This window comes from Aquarana catesbeiana, linkage group LG02, assembly GCF_042186555.1.
Source record: "Aquarana catesbeiana isolate 2022-GZ linkage group LG02, ASM4218655v1, whole genome shotgun sequence".
In the NCBI taxonomy this organism is placed as follows: domain Eukaryota; kingdom Metazoa; phylum Chordata; class Amphibia; order Anura; family Ranidae; genus Aquarana; species Aquarana catesbeiana.
Window position 1 is genome coordinate 681,834,044 of NC_133325.1, and position 22,714 is coordinate 681,856,757.

Below are 22,714 nucleotides of genomic sequence, written 5' to 3' on the forward strand. Positions count from 1 at the left end.
TGCCCCAAACAATCAGAAAGGGGATTCATCAGAGAAAATGACTTTACCCCAGTCCTCAGCAGTCCAATCCCTGTACATTTTGCAGAATATCAGTCTGTTCCTGATGTTTTTCCTGGAGAGAAGTGACTTCGTTGTTGCCCTTCTTGACACCAGACCATCCTCCAAAAGTCTTCACCTCACTATGTGTGCCAATGTACTCACACCTGCCTACTGCCATTCCTGAGCAAGCTCTGCACTGATGGTGCCCCGATTCCTGAATCAACTGTAGGAGATGGGCCTGGAGCTTGCTGGACTTTCTTGGGCACCCTGAAGCTGCCTTCAAAAATGCAGTGGAAATGTTTTATGGTATTAAGTTCATTTTCATGGCAAAGAGGGACTTTGCAATTAATTGCAATTCATCTGATCACTCTCCATAACATTCTGGAGTATATGCAAATTGCCATCATGAAAACTGAGGCAGCCCACTTTGTGAAAATGAATATTTGTGTCATTCTCAAAACCTTTGGCCACGGCTGTACTGTTCCCTACAAAACATAATTCTCCAACACTCCCTATCATGGGTTTTCATAGACTACAGGCTTTTGTAAGTCAAACCCGAAAAACATGATCTCTCCAGCTTCACAAGCCCTGCCGTCCTCTGTATTGAGCTTGCGTCAGCCACCTCCACCCTGAATTGGGATTGGCCATCCTCACACCCCCCTGTGCCCAGGTCTGGGATCTGCCATGCTCACACCCCCCTGTGCCCAGGACTGGGATGTCCCATCCTCACACACCCCTGTGCCCAGGACTGGGATGTCCCATCCTCACACACCCCTGTGCCCAGGACTGGGATGTCCCATCCTCACACACCCCTGTGCCCAGGACTGGGATGTGCCATCCTCACACACCCCTGTGCCCAGGACTGGGATCTGCCATCCTCACACACCCCTGTGCCCAGGACAGGGATCTGCCATCCTCACACCCCCCTGTGCCCAGGTCTGGGATCTGCCATCCTCACACCCCCCTGTGCCCAGGTCTGGGATCTGCCATCCTCACACCCCCCTGTGCCCAGGACAGGGATCTGCCATCCTCACACCCCCCCCCTGTGTCCAGGACTGGGATGTCCCATCCTCACACCCCCCTGTGCCCAGGACAGGGATGTGCCATCCTCACACACCCCTGTGCCCAGGACTGGGATGTGCCATCCTCACACACCCCTGTGCCCAGGACTGGGATGTGCCATCCTCACACACCCCTGTGCCCAGGACAGGGATCTGCCATCCTCACCCCCCCCTCCTGCCCAGGACTGGTATCGGCCATCCTCACATTCCCCCTGTTCCCAGGACTGGGATCTGCCATCCTCACACCCCCCTGTGCCCAGGACTAGGATCGGCCATCCTCACACCCCCCTGTGTATCCCAGCCTGGTAGTCCCGCCCTCCTGTAACCTTCCAGCTCCCAGGCTTTGTACTATTCCTCATCGCCGAACGCCCCGCCCTCTATCTCCCCGGCGCCGAGAGAGTTACATTACAATGGAAGCCGGGACAGCCAATGGGAGGCGAGCCTGGGCTGTGAGGAGGGAGCTGGCGCCGCATTCGAACAGAAGGAGTGTGAGAGAGTGTGGGAGCGAGAGGCGGGTGAGTGAGCTCGGCGCTGATTCCTGCATTGTCTGCTGTGTGTGTGTATAGTGGACGGGGCTTTTCTCCGGCAGCACGGTGTGTTCCTCTCTATGGGCTTCTATCAAAGCCCGGGGACCGTGCAGACATCCTCTGAGCGCTCTACATACACGGCGGGAGGGATGATGGAGCCTGGGAAGTGGGGGATGGGTGTTCAGGTAAAGGGGAGGAGTCACAATTGGGTGGGGTATCCTGACTGGTCAATTCTCCCCCCGACCCCCCCAGGTAACCTTGTCTGAGTGGTGGGAAAGGACTCAGATGATCTCCCCATCTGTCTGTATATATCCAGATCACATCGATCGATACACCCCACCACTGATCGTCTGCAATGTATTCTACTTCTGTCTATGGAGTGATATATACTCCCCCATCCTGCCCACCAATCTTCAGCGCTGTCGCCCTTTGACAATTCTGGGTCATGCTGCACTGTACTCATATGATGTTTTTATCTTCGCCCCCCACGAATAGAGCTTTGGTGGGATTTGATCACCGCCTGGGTTTTTTATTTTTTGCTAAACAAAAAAAAAAAGTCTGAAAACTTTGAAAAAAATAAAGTTTTTTCTTTGTTTCTGTAACAAAACTTTGTAAATAACTTAGTTTTCTCCTTCGCTGATGGGCACAGATAGGAGGGACTCATAGGTGGCACTGATGGGCACAGATAGGAGGGACTCATAGGTGGCACTGATGGGCACAGATAGGAGGGACTCATAGGTGGCGCTGATGGGCACAGATAGGAGGGACTCATAGGTGGCGCTGATGGGCACAGATAGGAGGGACTCATAGGTGGCGCTGATGGGCACAGATAGGAGGGACTCATAGGTGGCGCTGATGGGCACAGATAGGAGGGACTCATAGGTGGCGCTGATGGGCACAGATAGGAGGGACTCATAGGTGGCGCTGATGGGCACAGATAGGAGGGACTCATAGGTGGCGCTGATGGGCACAGATAGGAGGGACTCATAGGTGGCGCTGATGGGCACAGATAGGAGGGACTCATAGGTGGCGCTGATGGGCACAGATAGGAGGGACTCATAGGTGGCGCTGATGGGCACAGATAGGAGGGACTCATAGGTGGCGCTGATGGGCACAGATAGGAGGGACTCATAGGTGGTGCTGATGGGCACAGATAGGAGGGACTCATAGGTGGCGCTGATGGGCACAGATAGGAGGGACTCATAGGTGGCGCTGATGGGCACAGATAGGAGGGACTCATAGGTGGCGCTGATGGGCACAGATAGGAGGGACTCATAGGTGGCGCTGATGGGCACAGATAGGAGGGACTCATAGGTGGTGCTGATGGGCACAGATAGGAGGGACTCATAGGTGACGCTGATGGGCACAGATAGGAGGGACTCATAGGTGACGCTGATGGGCACAGATAGGAGGGACTCATAGGTGACGCTGATGGGCAGAGATAGGAGGGACTCATAGGTGGCGCTGATGGGCACAGATAGGAGGGACTCATAGGTGACGCTGATGGGCACAGATAGGAGGGACTCATAGGTGACGCTGATGGGCACAGATAGGAGGGACTCATAGGTGACGCTGATGGGCACAGATAGGAGGGACTCATAGTTGCACTAATATGCTGCACTGAAAGACAGCACTGACTGGCATTCCTAATGGGCAGTGGGGGGCTTTACTGTAATTGGGGCACTGATGATCGGTGCCCTGATTACCTGTCCAGGGGTCCCCTGCGAGGAGATGCTGCTGATCGGCTCTCCTCGCCACACACTCTGTCAGTGTGAGGCGATGAGAGCCCATCACTGGCACTTCCGCATTTACATGTGACCAGCTGTGATTGGACACAGCCGGTCACATGGTTAAAGAGCCGCGTCATTGGCTCTTTACAGAGATTGGGGTCGTGCTGTGTCCTAGGAACATGGCACAGCCGCTCTGGGATGACGTCCTCCCAGAATGAGAGCTGCAACGCTCCTTTTTAGGTTTTTTTTTTTTGCATTAAAAAAAGGCATAACCCTTTTTTTTTTTTTTTTTTTACAAAATAAAAAGACGTCACAGTGAATAAATAATTACCAAACGTCATGTTTTAAAATTGTGCATGTCCGTACAACGGCAACCAAGGACGTAAATTTTACTATCCATAGGTGACACTTTTTAAAAGCCTTTATAGATTACCACTTTTGATGTACAGAGGAGGTCTAGTTCTAGAATTACTGCCCATGATCTGATGATCGCGGCGATGCCTCATGTGTGGGACGATCGTGGTTTGTGTGTGTTCAGGACCGATGCACGCCTTCGACTTTGTGTGCTAAGGTGGGGGCACTTTACAATTTTTATTTTTTATTTATTTTTTTTTTTTTACACTGTTGCCTTAAATTGATTAAAAAAATAAATTTTATTGCTGTCAGAAGGAATGTAAACATCCTTGTGACAGTAATAGGCAGTGACAGGTACTCTTTATGGAGAGATCTGGGATATATAAGACACCAAATTCGTCCTTTGCACTTGAAAGCCTTCAGAACGCCAAGATGTAATGAATGCCGGGTCCTGAGGTCCTGAGTTTAGTAACACTTTGGAACCACTTTAAGCAATTGTAAACCCATTCAAACCCAAAATGACTTTAAAACAAATTAGTGTGGCCTATAGTACTGTGTGCTCTGTCTTTATCGCTTCTTCCCTACTTGATTTTGGTGTAAGCCTTCTGTTTCTTTTCAATGACATCACCGGCGCATGCGCTGTTAGCTCTATTTTTCCGGGAAGCTTATGCTGCCAGAAAAATGCTGTGTATATGCCGGGTGTGTGTCATTTCCTAATGTCGGCCCCGAGATCCTGAGACACTCATTTCCCCATTGAGAAGCTGGGCAGCAGCAGGATCTGCTCCTATTTGCTGGATACAGTTTCCATAGTAACCAGAAACTAAAACGAGGCTTGGCTTGGAGCAATGCGCGGGGTTATGGCCACGAATACATAGTGAGGGCCGGAATAAATGATTGTATAGATGCAGAAGACAGACATACAAGCTGGAGCAATCACAACTTTACTCTAAGGCCCCTTTCACACTGGGGAGCTTTGCAGGCACTACAGAGCTAAAAATAGCGCCCTGAAAGAGCCGCTGCTGTCTCTCACACTGGAGCGGTGCGCTGGCAGGATGGGAAAAAAAGTCCTGCTAGCAGCATCTTTGGAGCGGTGAAGGAGTGGTGTATAAACCGCTCCCGCCCGTTGAAATCAATGGGGCAGCGCGGTTATAAAGCCAGCATAGCGCCGCAGCGCTTTGCGGTGGTTTTAACCCTTTCTCGGTTCCAAGCGGGGGGGTAAAAGAACCCCGCTAGCGGCCGAATAGCACCACGAAATTGATGGTAAAGCGCCGCTAAAAATAGTGGCTCTTTACTGCCGACGGACCCACTGCCCATGTGTGAAAGGGGCCTAGAAAGTAAGATTTATTTGGCATACTATGTGCGGTGCTTTGATTGAAAACTGCAAAATGAAGTTGTATATTGCTGACTTGTAGTTACATTGTCAGAATTTAATACTGCTTTAATAGGTGTTCATTTGTACCACATTTGGCAACTTTCAGGGGGGGGCCTGAAATTCTAACTTTCCTGACTCTCCCAAACTGAAGTTACAAAATGTAGGCTTTAGATACATTGTAATTTCAGATGTGACTCCGGAGTCGTTCGTTTTGATAAGGTTCATAGAACGATGTGTTTGTTTTCTACTCCCAGCAATCTGTAACATTTATATTTCAGTCATCCTGTGTAAATCTAAGCACATGATCTTTGTGTTTATGTCAATGGCAGTCCCAGCCTGGCAATATCCTTTAGCATCTCTATGATCGCCCATAGGATATTTAAAATGGTTACAGTATAACTAAAAGGGAATTTTTTTTTTTTTTTAGTTTTGGAGTGAGGGATTAAAGCCCCTGACAGCGCACATGTGTTCATGCATCATGTTTAGGGCAAATTATTCATTTCAATGGGCTGCCCTACATGCAAAAATCACACAAAAAATGTTCATGACCCGTTTTTACAAATCTTTGGGGTGCCATGCAGGTGCCTGCAAAAGGGCTGCTCACTTTTTGTGCATTAGGGGAATGCACGCAATTTTGCACGCGTTCCTGAAATGCACAAATGTGAACCTAGCCCTGGGGAGATTTGCCTGATTTGTCCTGTTTACCATTATCGCCAAACGTGATTATGAAAGAAAATCTCACATTTCAGGGTGTCACCAGAATATGAATAAAGGGGAAGTCTTCCAATGAGGACACTAGTTCTGGTGACAACCAGGGACTCCCTCACTTTGGAGGGATTTCTTCTCACTTCCTGTTTTGGCTATGGGACAGGAAGTGAAGGGAATGCTCCCTGATGGGAGCACAGATGGCAAAAAAACAGAGGGTATAACCCTCCCCTTATTCTATCTAGAACAATAAAAAGTTTTTTACTTTAACCACTTCAATACCGGCCTATAGTCAAATGACGTCCGCAGGAGAGATCTCCCATCCTGGGCGGGCGACATATGACGTCCTCGGCTTCCTGGCCAACTGGTGGGGCGCATGCGGCAGCCATGATGTCCGCTGGGCACGCGCTAACAGAGCCGGGACGTGGATCTGTATGTATGTAAAAACACGGATCCACATCCTGTCAGGTAAGAGGAGACCGATCATGTGTTCCCACTACAGATGAACACCAATTGGTCTTCTCCCCTTGTGAGTCCCCTCCCCCTACAGTTAGAATCACTCCCTAGGTAACACATTTAACCCCTTGATCGCTCCCTAGTGTTAACCCCTTCCCTGCCAGTGACATTTATACAGTAATCGGTGCATTTTTATAGCACTGATCGCTGTATAAATGTGAATGGTTCCAAAATAGTGTCAAAAGTGTCCGATATGTCCTCCGCAATGTCACAGTCACGATAAAAATCGCAGATCGCCGCCATTACTAGTAAGAAAAAAAATAAAAATGCTATAAATCTATCCCCTATTTTGTAGACGCTATAACTTTTGCGCAAACCAATCAATATATGCTTATTGCGATTTTTTTTTTTTTTTTTTTTTTCCAAAAATATGTAGAAGAATATATATTGGTCTAAACTGATAAATTTTTTTTTTTTTTTTTTTTTTTTTTTTATAAATATATATATTTTTTTATATAACCACTTCAATACTGGACACTTAGACACCTTCCCGCCCAGGCCAATTTTCAGCTTTCAGCGCTATCGTAATTTAAATGACAAGTGCGCGGTCATACAACACTGTACCCAAACACATTTTTTATCATTTTGTTCCCACAAATAGAGCTTTCTTTTGGTGGTATTTGATCACCTCTGTGGTTTTTATTTTTTGTGCAACAAATAAAAAAAGACAGAAAATTTTGAAACAAAACAAGTTTTTCTTTGTTTCTGTTTTTAAAAATTTTTGTAAATATTTACGTTTTCTTCAATGACGAGCACTGATTTGGCTGTGCTGACGGACACTGATACAGCGGCACTGATAGGTGGCACTGGGCACTCGTAGGTGGCACGGATGGGCATTGACGGGTGGCACTGCCGGGCATCACTGAAATATAATGGTGCCAATCGGTGCCCATTTGTGGGCACTGATTGGCACAGATTGGACACAGACCGGGCACATGTCGATGGCCATGGGTTACATACATGGCCATCCACATGTTGCCCCCTTCACTGGTGGTCCTAGTGGCGTCCCTGGTGGTCCAGTGTGGTCCCCTGAGGGGGGGGCCGCGCTGATAAACAATCAGCGCAGACCCCCCCCCGTCAGGAGAGCCGCCGATCTAACAGACGCGAGTGAGGAAAAGCCGATCAACGGCTCTTCCTATTGACATCGTGATCAGCCGTGATTGGACACGGCTGATCAGACTGACACACCGCTCCACCGATCGGCACGTTGCGCGCAGGCATGTTATCCTGCTGAACGTCATATGATGCCCAGTCAGGATAACAGAACCACCGCCCGGCTGTCAATCTGCTATAGGCCGGGCGGGAAGTTGATAAAATATATTATAGCAAAAAGTAAAAAATATTGTGTTTGTTTTTTTTTTTTTTTTTTTTTTTTTTTTTTGTTTTGTTTTCAAACTTATCACTTTTTTGTTTATAGCGCAAGAAATAAAAACCGCAGAGGTGATCAAATACCACCAAACAAAAGCTCTATTTGTGAGGGAAAAAAAAAGATAAAAATTTCATTTGGGTACAGTGTTGCATGACTGCGCAATTGTCATTCAAAGTGCGACATCGCTGAAAATTGGCCTGGACAGGAAGGGGGTGAAAATATCCTGTATTGAAGTGGTTAAATATATGATTTTTATCTAAATTTTAACTACGGCTAAAAATTAAAATCTGTATAGGTGAAGCCACAAGCTGTAGTTGTTCAGGTCACTGGGTACTTGGCTGCTGTGATTAGTCCAGCTCTGTCATGGCTTATGGCAATGTATACTGATAGAAAAGAGCAGAAACTGCTTCTGATTATTATTATTATTATTATTATTATTATTATTATTACACCATCAATGCTTGAAGCCCCCTCTTAGTATGCTTTGGTAACATTCTCTAATGGAATACTCCATATTCCTGATGTCAGCTATTCTGTTTAGCTCTGACTTTTGGCTCAGTAACATAAGTTTCTTCCTCTTTGACATTTCCTGTGAAATCCGCAAGCTGTAGAAAGTGTACTGGATATCTTGGTTCTCATTTCCTATCCTCCTCCTTGTAGAATGCACATTTCACATTCCAGTGGTGGAATCTATTCCACCCATTGTGAACTTGGCAGTGGATGAGGGTTGTGGCCTTTTTAGAATTCAAATTCAAATTGAACCATAATAATTAATGTTCCTTGTAAAGCCAGAGAAAAGTCAGTCAGTCACTTTTCATTTTGAAGATGTACGATGACGTGAACATTAACAAATAAGCCTTAGTTTGGTCACATAAGCAGATTTTTTTTCTTTTTTTGGTTCAGACAATATACAAGAACCATGCATAGACGGGGGGTTTCCTGTGATCACACACACTTTTCCAGACACAGATGTCGTTTCTTGTTTTCTTGAATATTTCAGCGTGTGATAAAGCCAATGGGGTAGTATTGTGTAAATCAGGTTACATCTTATTATCTTTGCTTTGTACCTGCAAAAGATGACTATAAAATCTGGCCAAAACAAAATTGCACAGAGTGACCATAGGAATATGCATTTATGATGACTTGTAGGGCAAAGCAAAAGGTTTAATCCACCCTTGGTTCACACCTATGCGTTTTTTTTTTTTTAGTGTGCTTTGCAGAATCGCACTACAGTCCATTTAACATGGTTTGCTATGGATCTAGTTCACAGCTGTGTGCTTTTGAAGTGGTTGTAAACACTGTTACACCACTTGTACCTAATGTTAAGCCTGTAATAAGCTAAATAATAATTCAGCTCCGTGACACAGGGGGAGATTGCCGCTCTGCGAGAGGAGGAGGACTGGGGCGTGCCAGGATGACACCCCTGCAATGGGCGGCACCAAGAGCGGACCCCGCCTCCTTTTTGGCGCTCTATTCTCTGTATTTTTTTTCTTTCGGCAGCCGATATTTCGGTGCACCACTACTTCCTTGTGGAGAACAGGAGCAAGGAGTGGAGGATCTGTCTCCAAGCCATAAATTTGAGCTTTGACTGGACTCTCTGTGGTTGATTTCTAAAGCTGGAGAGTGCAAAATCCTGGGGCAGCTCAGCCAATGACAGCTGATCACGTGATGTAAACAGAAGAATCGTTCTTTTTTTTCTCCTCATGCTGACAGCACGAGGAGAAAAAAAAACAGATCACCGGCTTCTGTGTAAGGAACATTGGTCCCAAAGAGGCACAGCTGTCTCACCTGTGCCAACCAGTACCACCTGCCAGTGCCCACAAAGTGCATATTAGTGCCACCAATCAGTGCCACCTATCAATGCCCACCAGTGGTGCCAATCAATGCCTCATCAGTACCACCTAGCAGTGCTGCCTATCAGTGTCACCTATCGGTGCAGCCTCATCGGCGTACATCAATGCAAAATTTTATTACAAAATATAAAACTGGTTTTTATATTTTTATTCAAAATTTTCGGTCTTTATTCTTTTTTTTTTTTTTTTTACAAAAAATAAAAATCCCAGAGGTGATCAAATACCACCAAAAGAAGGCTCTATTTGTGGGAAAAAAATAAGTGTAATTTGGGTTCAGTGTAGCATGACCGTGCAATTGTCATTCAAAGCGTGACAGCGCTGAAAGCTGAAAATTGGTCTGGGCAGGAGGGGGGTTTAGGTGCCCAGTAAGCAAGTGGTTAAAATAAGGGCACTTATCTGTCCAAGGCACCCGCGATGTCCTCACCCCAAGCCAACCCATGCCTCGGCTCTGGGTGGAGGTGCCGGCATCTTAAGTAAGAGAATCAGGAAGTGAAGCCTTGCATCTTCACAGCCTGGCTCCCTACTGCGCGAGTCATGATATGCGTCCTGAATGATTACTGCTGTTTTCTGATACCTGTGTGTCTCCCAGAAGACAGCAGGGGAGAAGAAGGGGCCGTACATGGCGTAGATCGCCACAGATTCTGCGGTGATCTATCGCTGGAAGTGGGAGCAAATGACTGTATTAGACAGGTATCTGCTCCCCCCTTGAAAGGTGCCAAATGTGACACCGGAGGGGAGGAGGAACCCTATAAGCGGAAGTTCCAATTTTGGGTGGAACTCCGCTGTAATGATAGATTTTTTGTTTTGTATTTGCAGTGCAGATGGGTGTGTGTTTATAAAGTAATGAACAATACATTGTTTGCACCAGTGGTTATTTTCTAGAGCAGTGGTCTCCAAACTGTGGCCTGGGGGCCGGATGCGGCCCTTTTTTACATACATAGTTACATAGTAGGTGAGGTTGAAAAAAGACACAAGTCCATCAAGTCAAACCTATGTGTGTGATTATATGCCAGTATTACATTGTATATCCCTGTATGTCGCGGTCGTTCAGGTGCTTATCTAATAGTTTCTTGAAACTATCAATGCTCCCCACTGAGACCACCACCTGTGGAAGGGAATTCCACATTCTTGCCGCTCTTATGCTATGTACACATGGTAGGATTTTCCGACAACAAATCCGTGGATTTATTTCCGACGGATGTTGGCTGAAACTTTGTCTTGTATACACACGGTCACACAAATGTTGTCGGAAATTCCGAACGTCAAGAACACGGTGACGTACAACACATACGACGAGCTGAGAAAAATGAAGTACAATAGCCAGTGCGGCTCTTCTGCTTGATTCCGAGCATGCGTGGAATTTTGTGTGTCGGAAAATTTGAGAACCAGCTCTCAAATTTTTGTTGACGGAAATTCCGACAAAAAATGTCCGATGGAGCCTACACACGGTTGGAATTTCCGACAACAAGCTCCCATTGAATATTTGTTGTCGGAAAATCCTATTGTGTGTACGGGGCATTACAGTAAAGAACTCTCTACATAGTTTAAGGTTAAACATCTTTTCTTCTAATTTAAATGAGTGGCCATGAGTCTTGTTAAACTCCCTTCCACAAAGTTTTATCCCTATTGTGGGGTCACCAGTACGGTATTTGTATATTGAAATCATATCCCCTCTCACGTGTCTCTTCTCCAGAGAGAATAAGTTCAGTGCTCGCAACCTTTCCTCATAACTAATATCCTCCAGACCCTTTATTAGCTTTATTGCCCTTCTTTGTACTCACTCCATTTCCAGTACATCCTTCCTGAGGACTGGTGCCCAGAACTGGACAGCATACTCCAGGTGCGGCCGGACCAGAGTCTTGTAGATCAGGAGACTTATCGCTTTATCTCTGGAGTTGATCCCCTTTTTAATGCATGCCAATATTGTTAGCAGCAACTTGGCATTGCATGCCATTGCTGAGCCTATCATCTACTAGGACCCCCAGGTCCTTTTCCATCCTAGATTCCCCCAGAGGTCCCCCCCCCCAGTGTATAGATTGCATTCATATTTTTGCCACCTAAATGCATCATTTTACATTTTTTTTACATTGAATCTCATTTGCCATGGACCTTTGCTTGCCTTTATCCAGCCCTTAAGGCACTGTTCCTCCCACTGATATGAGACACTATTCTGCCATCTGACATCAGTGGGGCACTATTTCTGCCACTGACACCAACAATGGGGCAAGAATCCTCTGAATAATACCAGCGATGGGGCACTATTCTTCCCTCTAATACCAATTGGGACAATGTTTACTCCTACTAATGCCTGCAAAATTTCCACTCCCGCTAGCCACAGTCCGGCCCCCCTAAAGTCTAAAGGACAATAAACTCTCTTTTTGTTTAAAAATTTTGGAGACCCCTGCTCTAGAGTATTCTGTAGAAAACGGACACATAATATTTATCTGAATACCACTGGAGCATGTTCTTGTAGATGGCTTCACTTAACAGATCTTAAATAAAGACGGGACATTTTATTCTGCATACCATGTTGTGTGCTGCATATTTGTATCTACTTCTCGTTTTGTTTATTACAGGGTTTGCGAATATTCATAGAAAAATGTCCTCAATCTTGCAAAATGTTGGCTGGAGGAGTCACAATGTTCTGGAAAATATTGACGAGCAAGACAGTCCTCGGCCTGATAAATTCAGAAAGATGCCGTCATCGAGCTCGCTCAACTCCCTGCGAATGTCCTTGAGAAAGAGGATGCCTCTGAAGACTGTGGAAATAAACATAAATGCTGTGCCTGATTGGGACAGAGTGGGCATCAAAGAGAAACAGCGTCCTCTGAAATCCATGACAGTTACAGCAAAGAACATGTTTGGATCTGTGTCACAGGTAAGCATTGTGAGTTATTGCGTATCCTCAGAAAGGAAATCTGAAAGTACATTTAAAAATCTGACCATTGATAGTTGTCGTGGACTAACCTTTCCATTCCTTTATTTATTACTGATATTTATATAGTGCCAACATTTTACATATATTGTATTTTACACAATCTGTGAGCAGAGAAATTTTCTAGATATCATACTAGAAAAGATTTGCTAGCCAAATGCAAAAATTAGCAAGTTTTGCGAATTCATTAACTACTGAAGGACCAGCCGCCATCATTATACATCGCTACTTTGACATTAAATACCTTTGTTATGGCAGAGCCAGCTGCCATAACCCTGGTATTTTTAAAAACGGTGGACTGTCCTCTTTAGGATGAAAGTGTACTCTGTGGCGGATTCGGCACCCCCTCCCACCACGCTACGGTCGTCTCTGCCACTTACCGGAGCTGACGGTAGCGGGTGTACGCCCCCCCTACTGCCTGGATGCAGAGTGAGGGAAAGATGGCCCCCGCTCGGCTCCATAGCATTGGAGGGCGGACGCAACCTCAAACGTCATTTCCGCCCAATGCTCTTAAAGGGAATTTTTTTTTTTTTTTAATTGCATTTTAGTGTAAATATGAGAGCTGAGGTCTTTTTGACCCCAGATCTCATATTTAAGAGGTCCTGCCATGCTTTTTATTACAAGGTATGTGTACATTCCTTGTAATAGGAATAAAAGTGACCCAAACATTTTTTTTTTTTTCTTTTTTAAAAGGACAGTGTCAAAATGAAAGAATAAAAAGTAAAATAATAAAAAATTAAAGCGCACCATCCCGCCAAGCTTGCACGTAGAAGAGAGTTCATACATAAGTAGCGCCCGCATATGAAAACGGTCTTCAAACCACACATGTGAGGTATCGCTGTGATCGGTGGAGCAAGAGCAATAATTTTAGCCCTAGACCTCCTCTGTAACTCAAAACTGATAACCTGTATAAATTTTTAAACATCTCTTATGGAGATTTTTAAGGGTAAAAGTTTGTCGCCATTCCACGCAATTTTGAAGCGTGACATGTTTGGTATCAATTTACTCAGTATAACATTATCTTTCACATTATAAAAAAAAATGGGCTAACTTTACTGTTATTTTTTAATTTAAAAAATTTTATTTTTTTCCAAAAAAGTGCACTTGTAAGACCGCTGCACAAATACATAAAGTAAATCCTGTATAATAATAATAATATTGCAACGACCGTCATTTTATTCTCTAATGTGTCTGAAAAAATATGTTTTGGGGGTTCTAAGTAATTTCCTAGCAAAAAAAAATTGTAAACACCAAGCCTGAAAAATAGGCCTGGTGGTTAAAGTGGTTCTACGAGGCTGAAGGTTTTTTTTTACCTTCATCCATTCTTTGTAGTAAGGTAAAAAATAATCTTCTGCGATCTTCTTCAGTTACTGCTTGGTTTCTTGCCTAGGCAAATGTCATACATCCCAGAAATCTTCAGGACAGGAGGAGAGATTTTCTCAGCTAAGCACACTCTCCTTCATGCATGCTTGGGCAGATGGATTCCAGGAATTAAATGCTACATGAATCATTTTGCCCTTATTCAAGATAGACATGGCCAGAAACGTTAGGCCCCTTTCACACTGGGGCGGTAGGGGGCGTCGGCCGTAAAACAGCGATATTTTTAGCGCTGTTTTACCGCGGTATTTGGCCGCTAGCGGTACGGTTTTAACCCCCCGCTGGCGGCCGAAAAATGGTTAAAACCACTCATATTGCCGCGGTATAGCCGCGCTGTCCCATTGATTTAATTTGGCAGGAGCGGTGAAAACACCGCTCCAAAGATGCGGCTGACAGGAGATTTTTTCTTCTCCTGCCAGCGCACCGCTTCAGTGTGAAAGCCCTCAGGCTTTCACACTGAACAAACAGCGGAGGCTGTTTAGGGGCGGTTTGCAGGCAGTATTTTTAGCGCAATAACGCCTGCAAACCGCCCCAGTGTGAAAGGGGCCTTAGGGGGGTGTTTTTCAAAGTAGTTTCTGAACAAAATAAAGCACAGAGATATGGATGAGTGAGTTGGCTTTGAATATTAAAAATGTATTAAATAGCGTTTTTGGTTTGTAGTTCTTAGATGCAGTGAAGAGCCACTGTTTAAATTGTTCCCATCTGAGAGTTGGTGCTAAAATTCATTTGTTAGCAGACATTTTTGAGATGGCTTCAACCCGAATCAAGACGCCTTTTTACAGAATCTGGAGGTTGGGGTTTGGGAAGGGATTTGTGTTTTTAGCATCTTCATTCCATGGATCAAAGTAAAAGAGGAGGAGTAAAAGAGGAGTGCCATGAGCTGATCTTCAGCCTTCTGTACTGTGAAAGAAGAAACAGATGTGTAACTGTTCTCTGCTTCAACATTCCAGGCATTGCTAATGAAAACCATGTGTGTAATAAATGATACTATTCTAATACAATGATTTATACAAATGGGTTATTCCTTGTATTCAGTTCTCTATAATGCCACCTACATCTGCACATTCCTTTGCTGCTAATGTTTCCTTTCGATTTTGCTGTAATAGTTTCTCTCTGAGCTTTGGCGTTGGTAAAATCATGAATTTGTTACATCATAATAGATGACTTCTTGGTTTTACTCAACAAATTTCTGCTTTTCCAAAAAAGGAGATTTTGTTATTCACTAATGATGAACAAGTTCATTTTTTTTTTTCTTGCTTCCTTGTTGCTTTTGTGCACTCACCAGAAAAAAACAAACCCTTTCCTTATTGTGGAATGCCAGGCAGAGCACCAACATATTAACATATTCACCCATAGGGTTGGAGCCTGCTACTCCCATCCCCCCCACTAATTCCTATGGGCCCCATCACAGCATTGTGGCTTCTCTCACTGGGCATATGTAAAGGAAATACATTTTGGCTTCTTTAATTGCAACTCCATATAATCTGTCTGGTTATATTTTTTTGCAGCTGTAGTAAACCCAAAACCAAAAATGTAATATATTTCAGCTTACCAATCATTAGATGTGGTGGCTGCAATAGTTTTCTTTATTAGACTCCCCCCACCCCCCATCCCCGTTTTTCACCTGTGGCCTGGCCAGTAACTCACATTTGGACAGAGGCATCATTAATCTGGGGGGAGGGGAATGTTTGGATACACTAAATTGAAACCAAACGTTTAGCTCCACGCTTTATAAGCAGTTGCAGCAACACTTCCTTCTCTTTTTTGGGATAAAGGTTTTACATAAATGAATAAAAGCTGATCATTGTAAGCACCTCTGTTAGTTGTAAATGATTTGTCTCATCCCTATAACTGCTACATCTGCAAGAAAACCTTTTTTCTTTTGAAAAACAGCCTTACTGGCTGTGAAAGCAAGCCAAAAGAGAAAAATACAGCCATCACATCTAAAAATTGGTGAGCTGCAATATCATGAATGTTTGTTCTTTGGATTTTTACTGCTTTAAGGAGTATGTAGATATAGTTTGTGACAGCTACTAGTAAAATCTGGTATTGTAGCACAGCCATAAGATGTCTTTGTATAAGGGCCACTATGTCTCAATGTCTAGGCTTCATTCCATCAACTAATGCAAGCATCAATGATCCTGAAACAAGTAGGGGCCCCACACAGAGGTTTTTGTTTTTTTTTTTTTTTTTTTTTTTTTTTTTTTTTTTTTTTTGCTAAATATCCCTAAATCACTTTCTTGTGTGTGTTGCTCTTTCCTATTATGTCGTTAATATAACTGCGCCATAGAAAGTGAATGTTGATGGCTGCATAAACATGACTATGAAATTGTTGGAAACATTCTGAACCTTTTTAGGCACAAAAACACTAACTTCATAAAGTCTTTTTATTAAAAAAAAAAAAAAAATGTTGAGGCAAAAACGTAACAGAATTAGCGTTAGAATTATCCCCAAAACAGAAACTCTTAATACAAGATGTGTTCGATAATTGATACACATATGAAGCGTATAGGGATTTCATAACTTAGGAGTACTTGGCCCAACGTGTTTCGCAACAATACGCTTCTTTGGAAGCTTTTTAGATGCATCTGAATAGAATGAGAACATATGATCAATACAAAATTATGAACGTTGCCATAAATATACTTTCTACTATGTTCAGTTCATAATGATATACACTTACATAAAACGCAATTGTATACACATGGAAGGATGTACGAGGATGTAGAGTCCGGCACAAAACCCGGATCCACAAATGGGTATCGGGGGCACTTATCTGCAGCGCGACAGTTAATTGACTGTCATTACAGGTAAGTATCTACATCCTCGGAATCACACAGTTTACTTGTTATATAAACACTTACAGAATAAACCGCAATGAGGGGTCCCAGCTAGTATATGTTGCAACTGTCAAGTTGATTGCTGGTTGGGTAATTGTATTGCACATTGCTCTTAGTCCCTATATTACACCTCATTTCTTTATGAAACTTCTTTAACTCAATATTCATTTAACTACCATGTTTCCCCTAAAATAAGACCTCCTGTGATTTTCCAGGAGGGCTGCAATAAAAGCCCTACCCCGAAAATAAGCCCTATTTTAAAGTGCTTGTGAAATCCTATAATCACCTCTATTACAGTATTATCTAATGTACAATGTGTGTGTTTCTGTAATATTATTGTGCCAAATATCTTCGTTACAGAGCCGCTCGGAGCTCAACTGACCTCCCGCTGCTTTCCTTCTCTTCTCCCAGTTATCAGCGGGGGATCTCGGCCCCTCCCTCTGCAGTGCTCGGAGCGGGGAAGGGAGCTCCGGCATGTCACCTAAGCACCCAGTGGGGCTGAAACAAAGGTATTTGGCACAATAATATTACAGAAACACACACATTGTACATTATACGGTAATAGAGTGGATTATAGGCTTTTACAAGCACTATAAGTCATAATGCTAAATAATGACTCCCGAGCTGGCAGGGCAGGAAAGGGGAAGAGAAGAAAAAGGGACACAGGAACTGGCAATACACATTACATGATAAGACCTACCCCAAAAATAAGCCCTACTGTGTCTTTTGTTGCCAAAATTATTATAAGACCCGGTCTTATTTTCGGGGACACGTGGTATGTATATGCATTTTGTGTTCATGTGTGTGCTAGAGACACGTGATGTAATTTACAGAACTTCTTATCTAACTGTTATGCCCTGTGCACACAATCAGATTTTCCAACAACAAAACCATGGATTTTTTTCCAAAGGATGTTGGCTCAAACTTGTATGGCATACACACGGTCACACAAATGTTGTCGGAAATTCCGAACGTCAAGAACGTGGTGACTAAGGATGAGCTTCGGCGTGTTCGCACAGCACGGGTGCAGAGCCCACCAGGAAGTCGGGGCTGCGCTAATCGCCGGCAGTGAAACATTTCCCAATCTCTGCAGTCGCGCATCGGGAACTGTCTCATTGCCTGTGATTAGTGCAGTGCCGACTTCCTGGCGGGCTCTGCACGCATGCTGTGCGAACACGCCGGAGCTCATCCTTAGTGGTGACGTACAACATGTACGAGGAGCCGAGAAAAAGGAAGTTCAATAGCCAGTTCACTAGCCTTCTGCTTGATTCAGAGCAAGCGTGAACTTTTGTGCAACGGACTTATGTACACGCGATTGGACTTTCCGAAAACAAGTTTTGTTGTCAGGAAAATTTGAGAACCTGCTCTCAAACATTTTGTGTGTGGTAATTCCGACAGCAAATGTTCAATAGAGCATACACATGTTGGACTTTCCGACAACCAGTTCACATCGGAAATTCCGATCGTGTGTACGGAGCATTAGTATTTCTGCTCAGTGAAGGTCCTTGAAGCCTACATTTTGCTCTGAGCATCCCTGCAGACATCCAAATTGTCTGGTCCTCTCACAATTGCAGGCATCAAAGAATACTAAATATCTATGGATACCTCAAACATTTTATGTCTTCCGGTTTTCTCTTATGAGTAGCAGTAAAATGGTAAAAAAAGTTTGAAATTGAGTGGGAACTGACATCGAAAGACAAGCAAGCTAGGTTTGGGTAAAGGATCAGAATAACCGTTGGGCTGAGAAATGTCATTTCACTTTCCTTGTCCTACAAAAATGCATTGTTCTCTCCCACTTCAGAATAAGACCGGACGTCCAGTCTTCTGTTAGTATTTTAGTTGTGTCTACCTGCTATAAATGTATGTATCATTACCTGTCTTTTTTTTTTTTTTTTTTTAAAGAATTCCAATAGACAATGTGGATTCATAGAAATCCTCAAGCCTTGTCAGCTCAAAAGCAACAGAAAAAGATGTCTGCTAATGGTAAACCACTCAATTATTTACAAACCTGCAGTGAGGAAGTATGGAAGCTTCAGTTGCTGATCTTCCCCTCTGAAAATACAAGTTCCCTGGCTTTCATTCTGTTACAATGTCTTTATTACTTTCTGAAGCACTAGAAGATATGACCACCTCCTGACTTTCCTAATCTGTATGCTTGTTCTCTGACAGTGACTTTGAAATTATTGATGGCAGAGAAAGTAATTTTCAAAAGGAGGCTCTTCATGGCAGAGCCCATGTTTCTTTTTCAAGTTTTCTTTAATGACATACTTGTGAGAGGTGGATATGCTAAGTAGCTGCTGAAGGTCAGGTGGCAAAGGAAAAGGAAAACTTGGCGGTTGCCATTACTTTCTGAAAATGATGGCTATCTGTTTTACTGACTTCAATACTTGTTGAATTGCCAACACGTTTACAGATTAGGATAGTCTGATCTGCAAGCTTTTTCTGGGTGGCTGTTTCAAACCTTACTAGATTTCCATGAGGAAATGTCAGCAGTAGCAGTCTCTCCCATGACCGATTAGGCAAAGCTACCAGACCTGGTAGTGTCAAAAGCTTTCTTCCCATTTGCTGAACTTTTCTACTGACAAGCATTGATGGTCCATTATAGTAATGCGCTAATAGAATTGTATGAGGTAGGAGGGAGCAAAATTCTTTGACCCCAGTATCTGGAAGCGCCAGTTCTATACATGGTCTGGCATTCTGTCAGTTGCAAGCGTAGGACAGTCAGCTTTTTAAGGTCTTGTACATGTGGATTTTTGTTGTTCTCTGAGTGCCAATTCACACCAGTGCATTGATCAGTGTTTTAGCGCAGCTGTAAAATGCAAATCAATGGGAGGACATCTGAAAAACCATTTCCATTGTGTCGTATTTACTCCACAATGGTGCGCATGCATGTCAACAGACTTTAAAATGTATGTCAACTGAAGCCAGAGCACGACTAAAATGGATGGCAACGTAGATGCATTTTCCATACATTTTAGTGCAAGTCAGCGTGAATTGGCCCTAAATTGCTTTTCTTCTCCAGTAAAGTCAATGTAAACTCGAAAGCAACACCATGAGCAAACTGCACTCACAAGAAAGTTAAAGCAACTGATAAGTCAGATACGATATGCTTACTGATGCTTGCTTTTGAATCTGATTCCCATGTACATTATTATTATTATACAGAATTTATATAGCACCAACAGTTTACACAGCGCTTTACAATATAAAAGGTAGACAGTACAGTTATAATACAATAAAATACAAGAGGATTAAGAGGGCCCTGCTCAGAAGAGCTTACAATCTAATAGGGTGGGGCAGGTGGTACAAAAAGTTGTAACTGTGGGGAATGAGCTGATGGAAGTGGTAAAAGATTAGTTGGAGACTTGATAGGCTTCCTTGAAGAGATGAGTTTTCAGGGATCGCCTGAAGGTAGCAAGAGACTATGTGCAAACGAGAAGATCTGGACAGCCGCACTCCAGGAAGTAATAATCCAAGTTTCTTTATTTTAAAATCAGGAACACATCAAATACAGGACATCATAGACAGAGTGTACAGATCATAGGCTAACGCGTTTCACACTTGTCCAAGTGCTTACTCATAGCTGGGCTGAGCTATGAGTAAGCACTTGGACATGTAATATTAGCTCAGTTTTAGAGAGATTTAGTTTAAGAAAGTGGTGCGACATCCATGCTGATATGTCAGTAAGTTAGTTATAATTCCTAAAGGAAATGATTCCTAAAGGTAGCAGAAAAGACCTAGTAAGGGACCAGTCCTATAAAATGCAACATTCTCAAACAAATAATTTCCCATTTTCAACAATTGCTTTAGAAACTTGCCGCCTAGCAAATTACTCTCACTGAAAGCTTGGGTGGGAAAATGTAAAGTATTCGTGGAATGTGTCCGTTATTTTTGATAACCTATTTGTAGAAATCTTTCCTCTCCAACATATCTTACAGAACCCAAAGGAGCTTGAAACTCGAGCGAAAGATAAGCATGTCTGCCTGCTTGTCTCAAGTACAGTAAGAACATGCTTATCTCCTTTTGTAGTGCTCGCCAGTTAAAAATTCTAAAGGTTTTAGATTTATTCAGAAGTGGTAGCCATGCTACCTTTTATATAAAAGATGATTACATACAAATCATGCCTAATATTACAATAAAAAAAGACATCTGTCTAGGAAACCTTGTTTTCTTTGTCTGAGGGGTTATCTGAACCTGAATGATTATTTTGCCTCACATCCACTGTTTGTGGACAGTGATTTTTTTATTTTTCTTTTCTAAAAAAAATATATATATAATCTCTCAATAAAAATAGGTATTTTATAAGTAAGAACATTCGGAATGAGATGATTAGTAAAAAGTTAAAGATTAGTGTTTTTCAGGATACAGCACCAAGCATATTAGTTGTGTAGTGGTGTGTATCCCACTACCTGCACGCTGCTGCTTGTAAAAATTATCTATTATTATTATTAATATTATTCAGGATTTATATAGCGCCAACAGTTTGCGCGGCGCTTTTTAACAGGGGTGCAGACAGTAGGGATACAGTTCAATACAGGAGAGATCAGAGGGCCCTGCTTGTTTAGAGCTTACAATCTAGAATTTTCTTCATACCCTTCAGTTATTGCCTTGACCGTCTGACGTCTTGTGATGTGAAAGTTAACAGCTGCCGATGCTAGTCTACCACTTGCCTGTCCCCTTCTGCCTCCTCCTTTTATTTTTATTCTTCCACAATGCAATGTGTTCTGTAAATGGGTAGTGGAGATCCCATCTGTCACTCAACTGGTTCTCTATATACACAAGGCAATGCATTGTGGAAGGATAGATAGTAATACGAGTTATGTGAATGGTGGACAGGGCGGCAATGATGGGAAGATTTTAATAAGAAGCAGCCGCCTGCAAGAAACTGTTTGCTGCTATATTCCTCCCTCTCCCCCTTAAAATAAAAATCTATACTCCAGTTTTAAGGCTACTTTCACACTGGGGCTAGTTTTAGCGGCGTTTTACTATTGTTTGAGCTGCGCTTTTAAACCACCCCCCCCCCAGCGGCCGAAAAAAGGGTTAAAAGCACCTGTTTTGCAGCGCTGCCGAAGCGCTTTGCAGGCGCTTCGGCAGCGCTGCCCATTAATTTCAATAGGCAGAGCGTTTTGGGAGTGGTGTATATACTGCTACCGCACCTCTCCAAAGATGATGCTTGCAGGACTTTTTTTTTTTTTTTTTTTTTTCCTGTCCTGCAAGTGCACTGCCCCAGTGTGAAGGCACTTCTGCTTTCACACTGAGGAGGCATGAGAGGCGCTTTACAGGCACTATTTCCAGCACTAAAATGCCTGAAAAGCACCCCAGTGTGAAAGGGGTCTAAATTAATTTGATTTAGCTTCACTTCATGGACAAGGAGACAAAAACAGCAGCAATAACATGACAGGCATTCTGACCATTCCCCAGTTAGCAGAGCAAGGTTTTGTTTTTTTTGCTACAATCTGTGTCCCTGTTTTGAGAGGTTTCCCATCATTTTCTGTCCCATCAGAAAGTGGGGGAGAGGTAATTTACCCAGAGGGAACAATACAGCAATAGAAGCCCAACAGAAATTCCATCCCACCTCCACTCTTTTTTAAAACGAAAAAGGTTGTACCCTTTTAAGCCACTTGGGTCTCCAGCCCAGTACTGATGGCCTTATACTGCTGCCTGAGTTGAAAGTCAAAGTAAGTCATAATTGCTGATCTACTTACTTGTCCCAGGTCTATGCCACTGAAGCCATTAGATCAGGATAACAGCCATACAACTAGCTTTTTCAGAAGAAGTCAGCAGTGGAAGCCTCCGTACAGGTTTCCCTTAATTAGTCCTTCAAGAAGACTTGAAATGCGGAAGCTCTACCCAAAAATGGCAAGCAGAGGGAAAAGGACTAGTCACCAGTATTATGTATAGGCTCTCTTCATTTAATCTTTCCCCATTACCGTTTTGCCATGCCTTATTCTGCACTTTGTCTCTGTGTGGAGGTGGCCATCTTGGTAAAGAGATAGGGCTTTGCATGTCAAATCTGCCCTACTGATAACTCGTGGT

At 43.4% G+C, this 22,714-nt stretch overlaps 1 protein-coding gene across 2 annotated transcripts in view; it reads left to right on the forward strand.

Moving 5' to 3' along the window:
- The first annotated feature begins 1,510 nt into the window (after positions 1-1,510).
- Positions 1,511-22,714, forward strand: part of PIMREG (PICALM interacting mitotic regulator) — a 39,374-nt gene continuing 18,170 nt past the window's right edge. For both annotated transcript variants that reach the window (XM_073616739.1, XM_073616740.1), the window contains exons 1-2: positions 1,511-1,615; positions 12,103-12,404. In XM_073616739.1, coding sequence (XP_073472840.1) covers positions 12,126-12,404 — 279 coding nt within the window. In that variant the 5' untranslated portion in view covers positions 1,511-1,615; positions 12,103-12,125. The remainder of the gene's footprint in view (positions 1,616-12,102; positions 12,405-22,714) is intronic.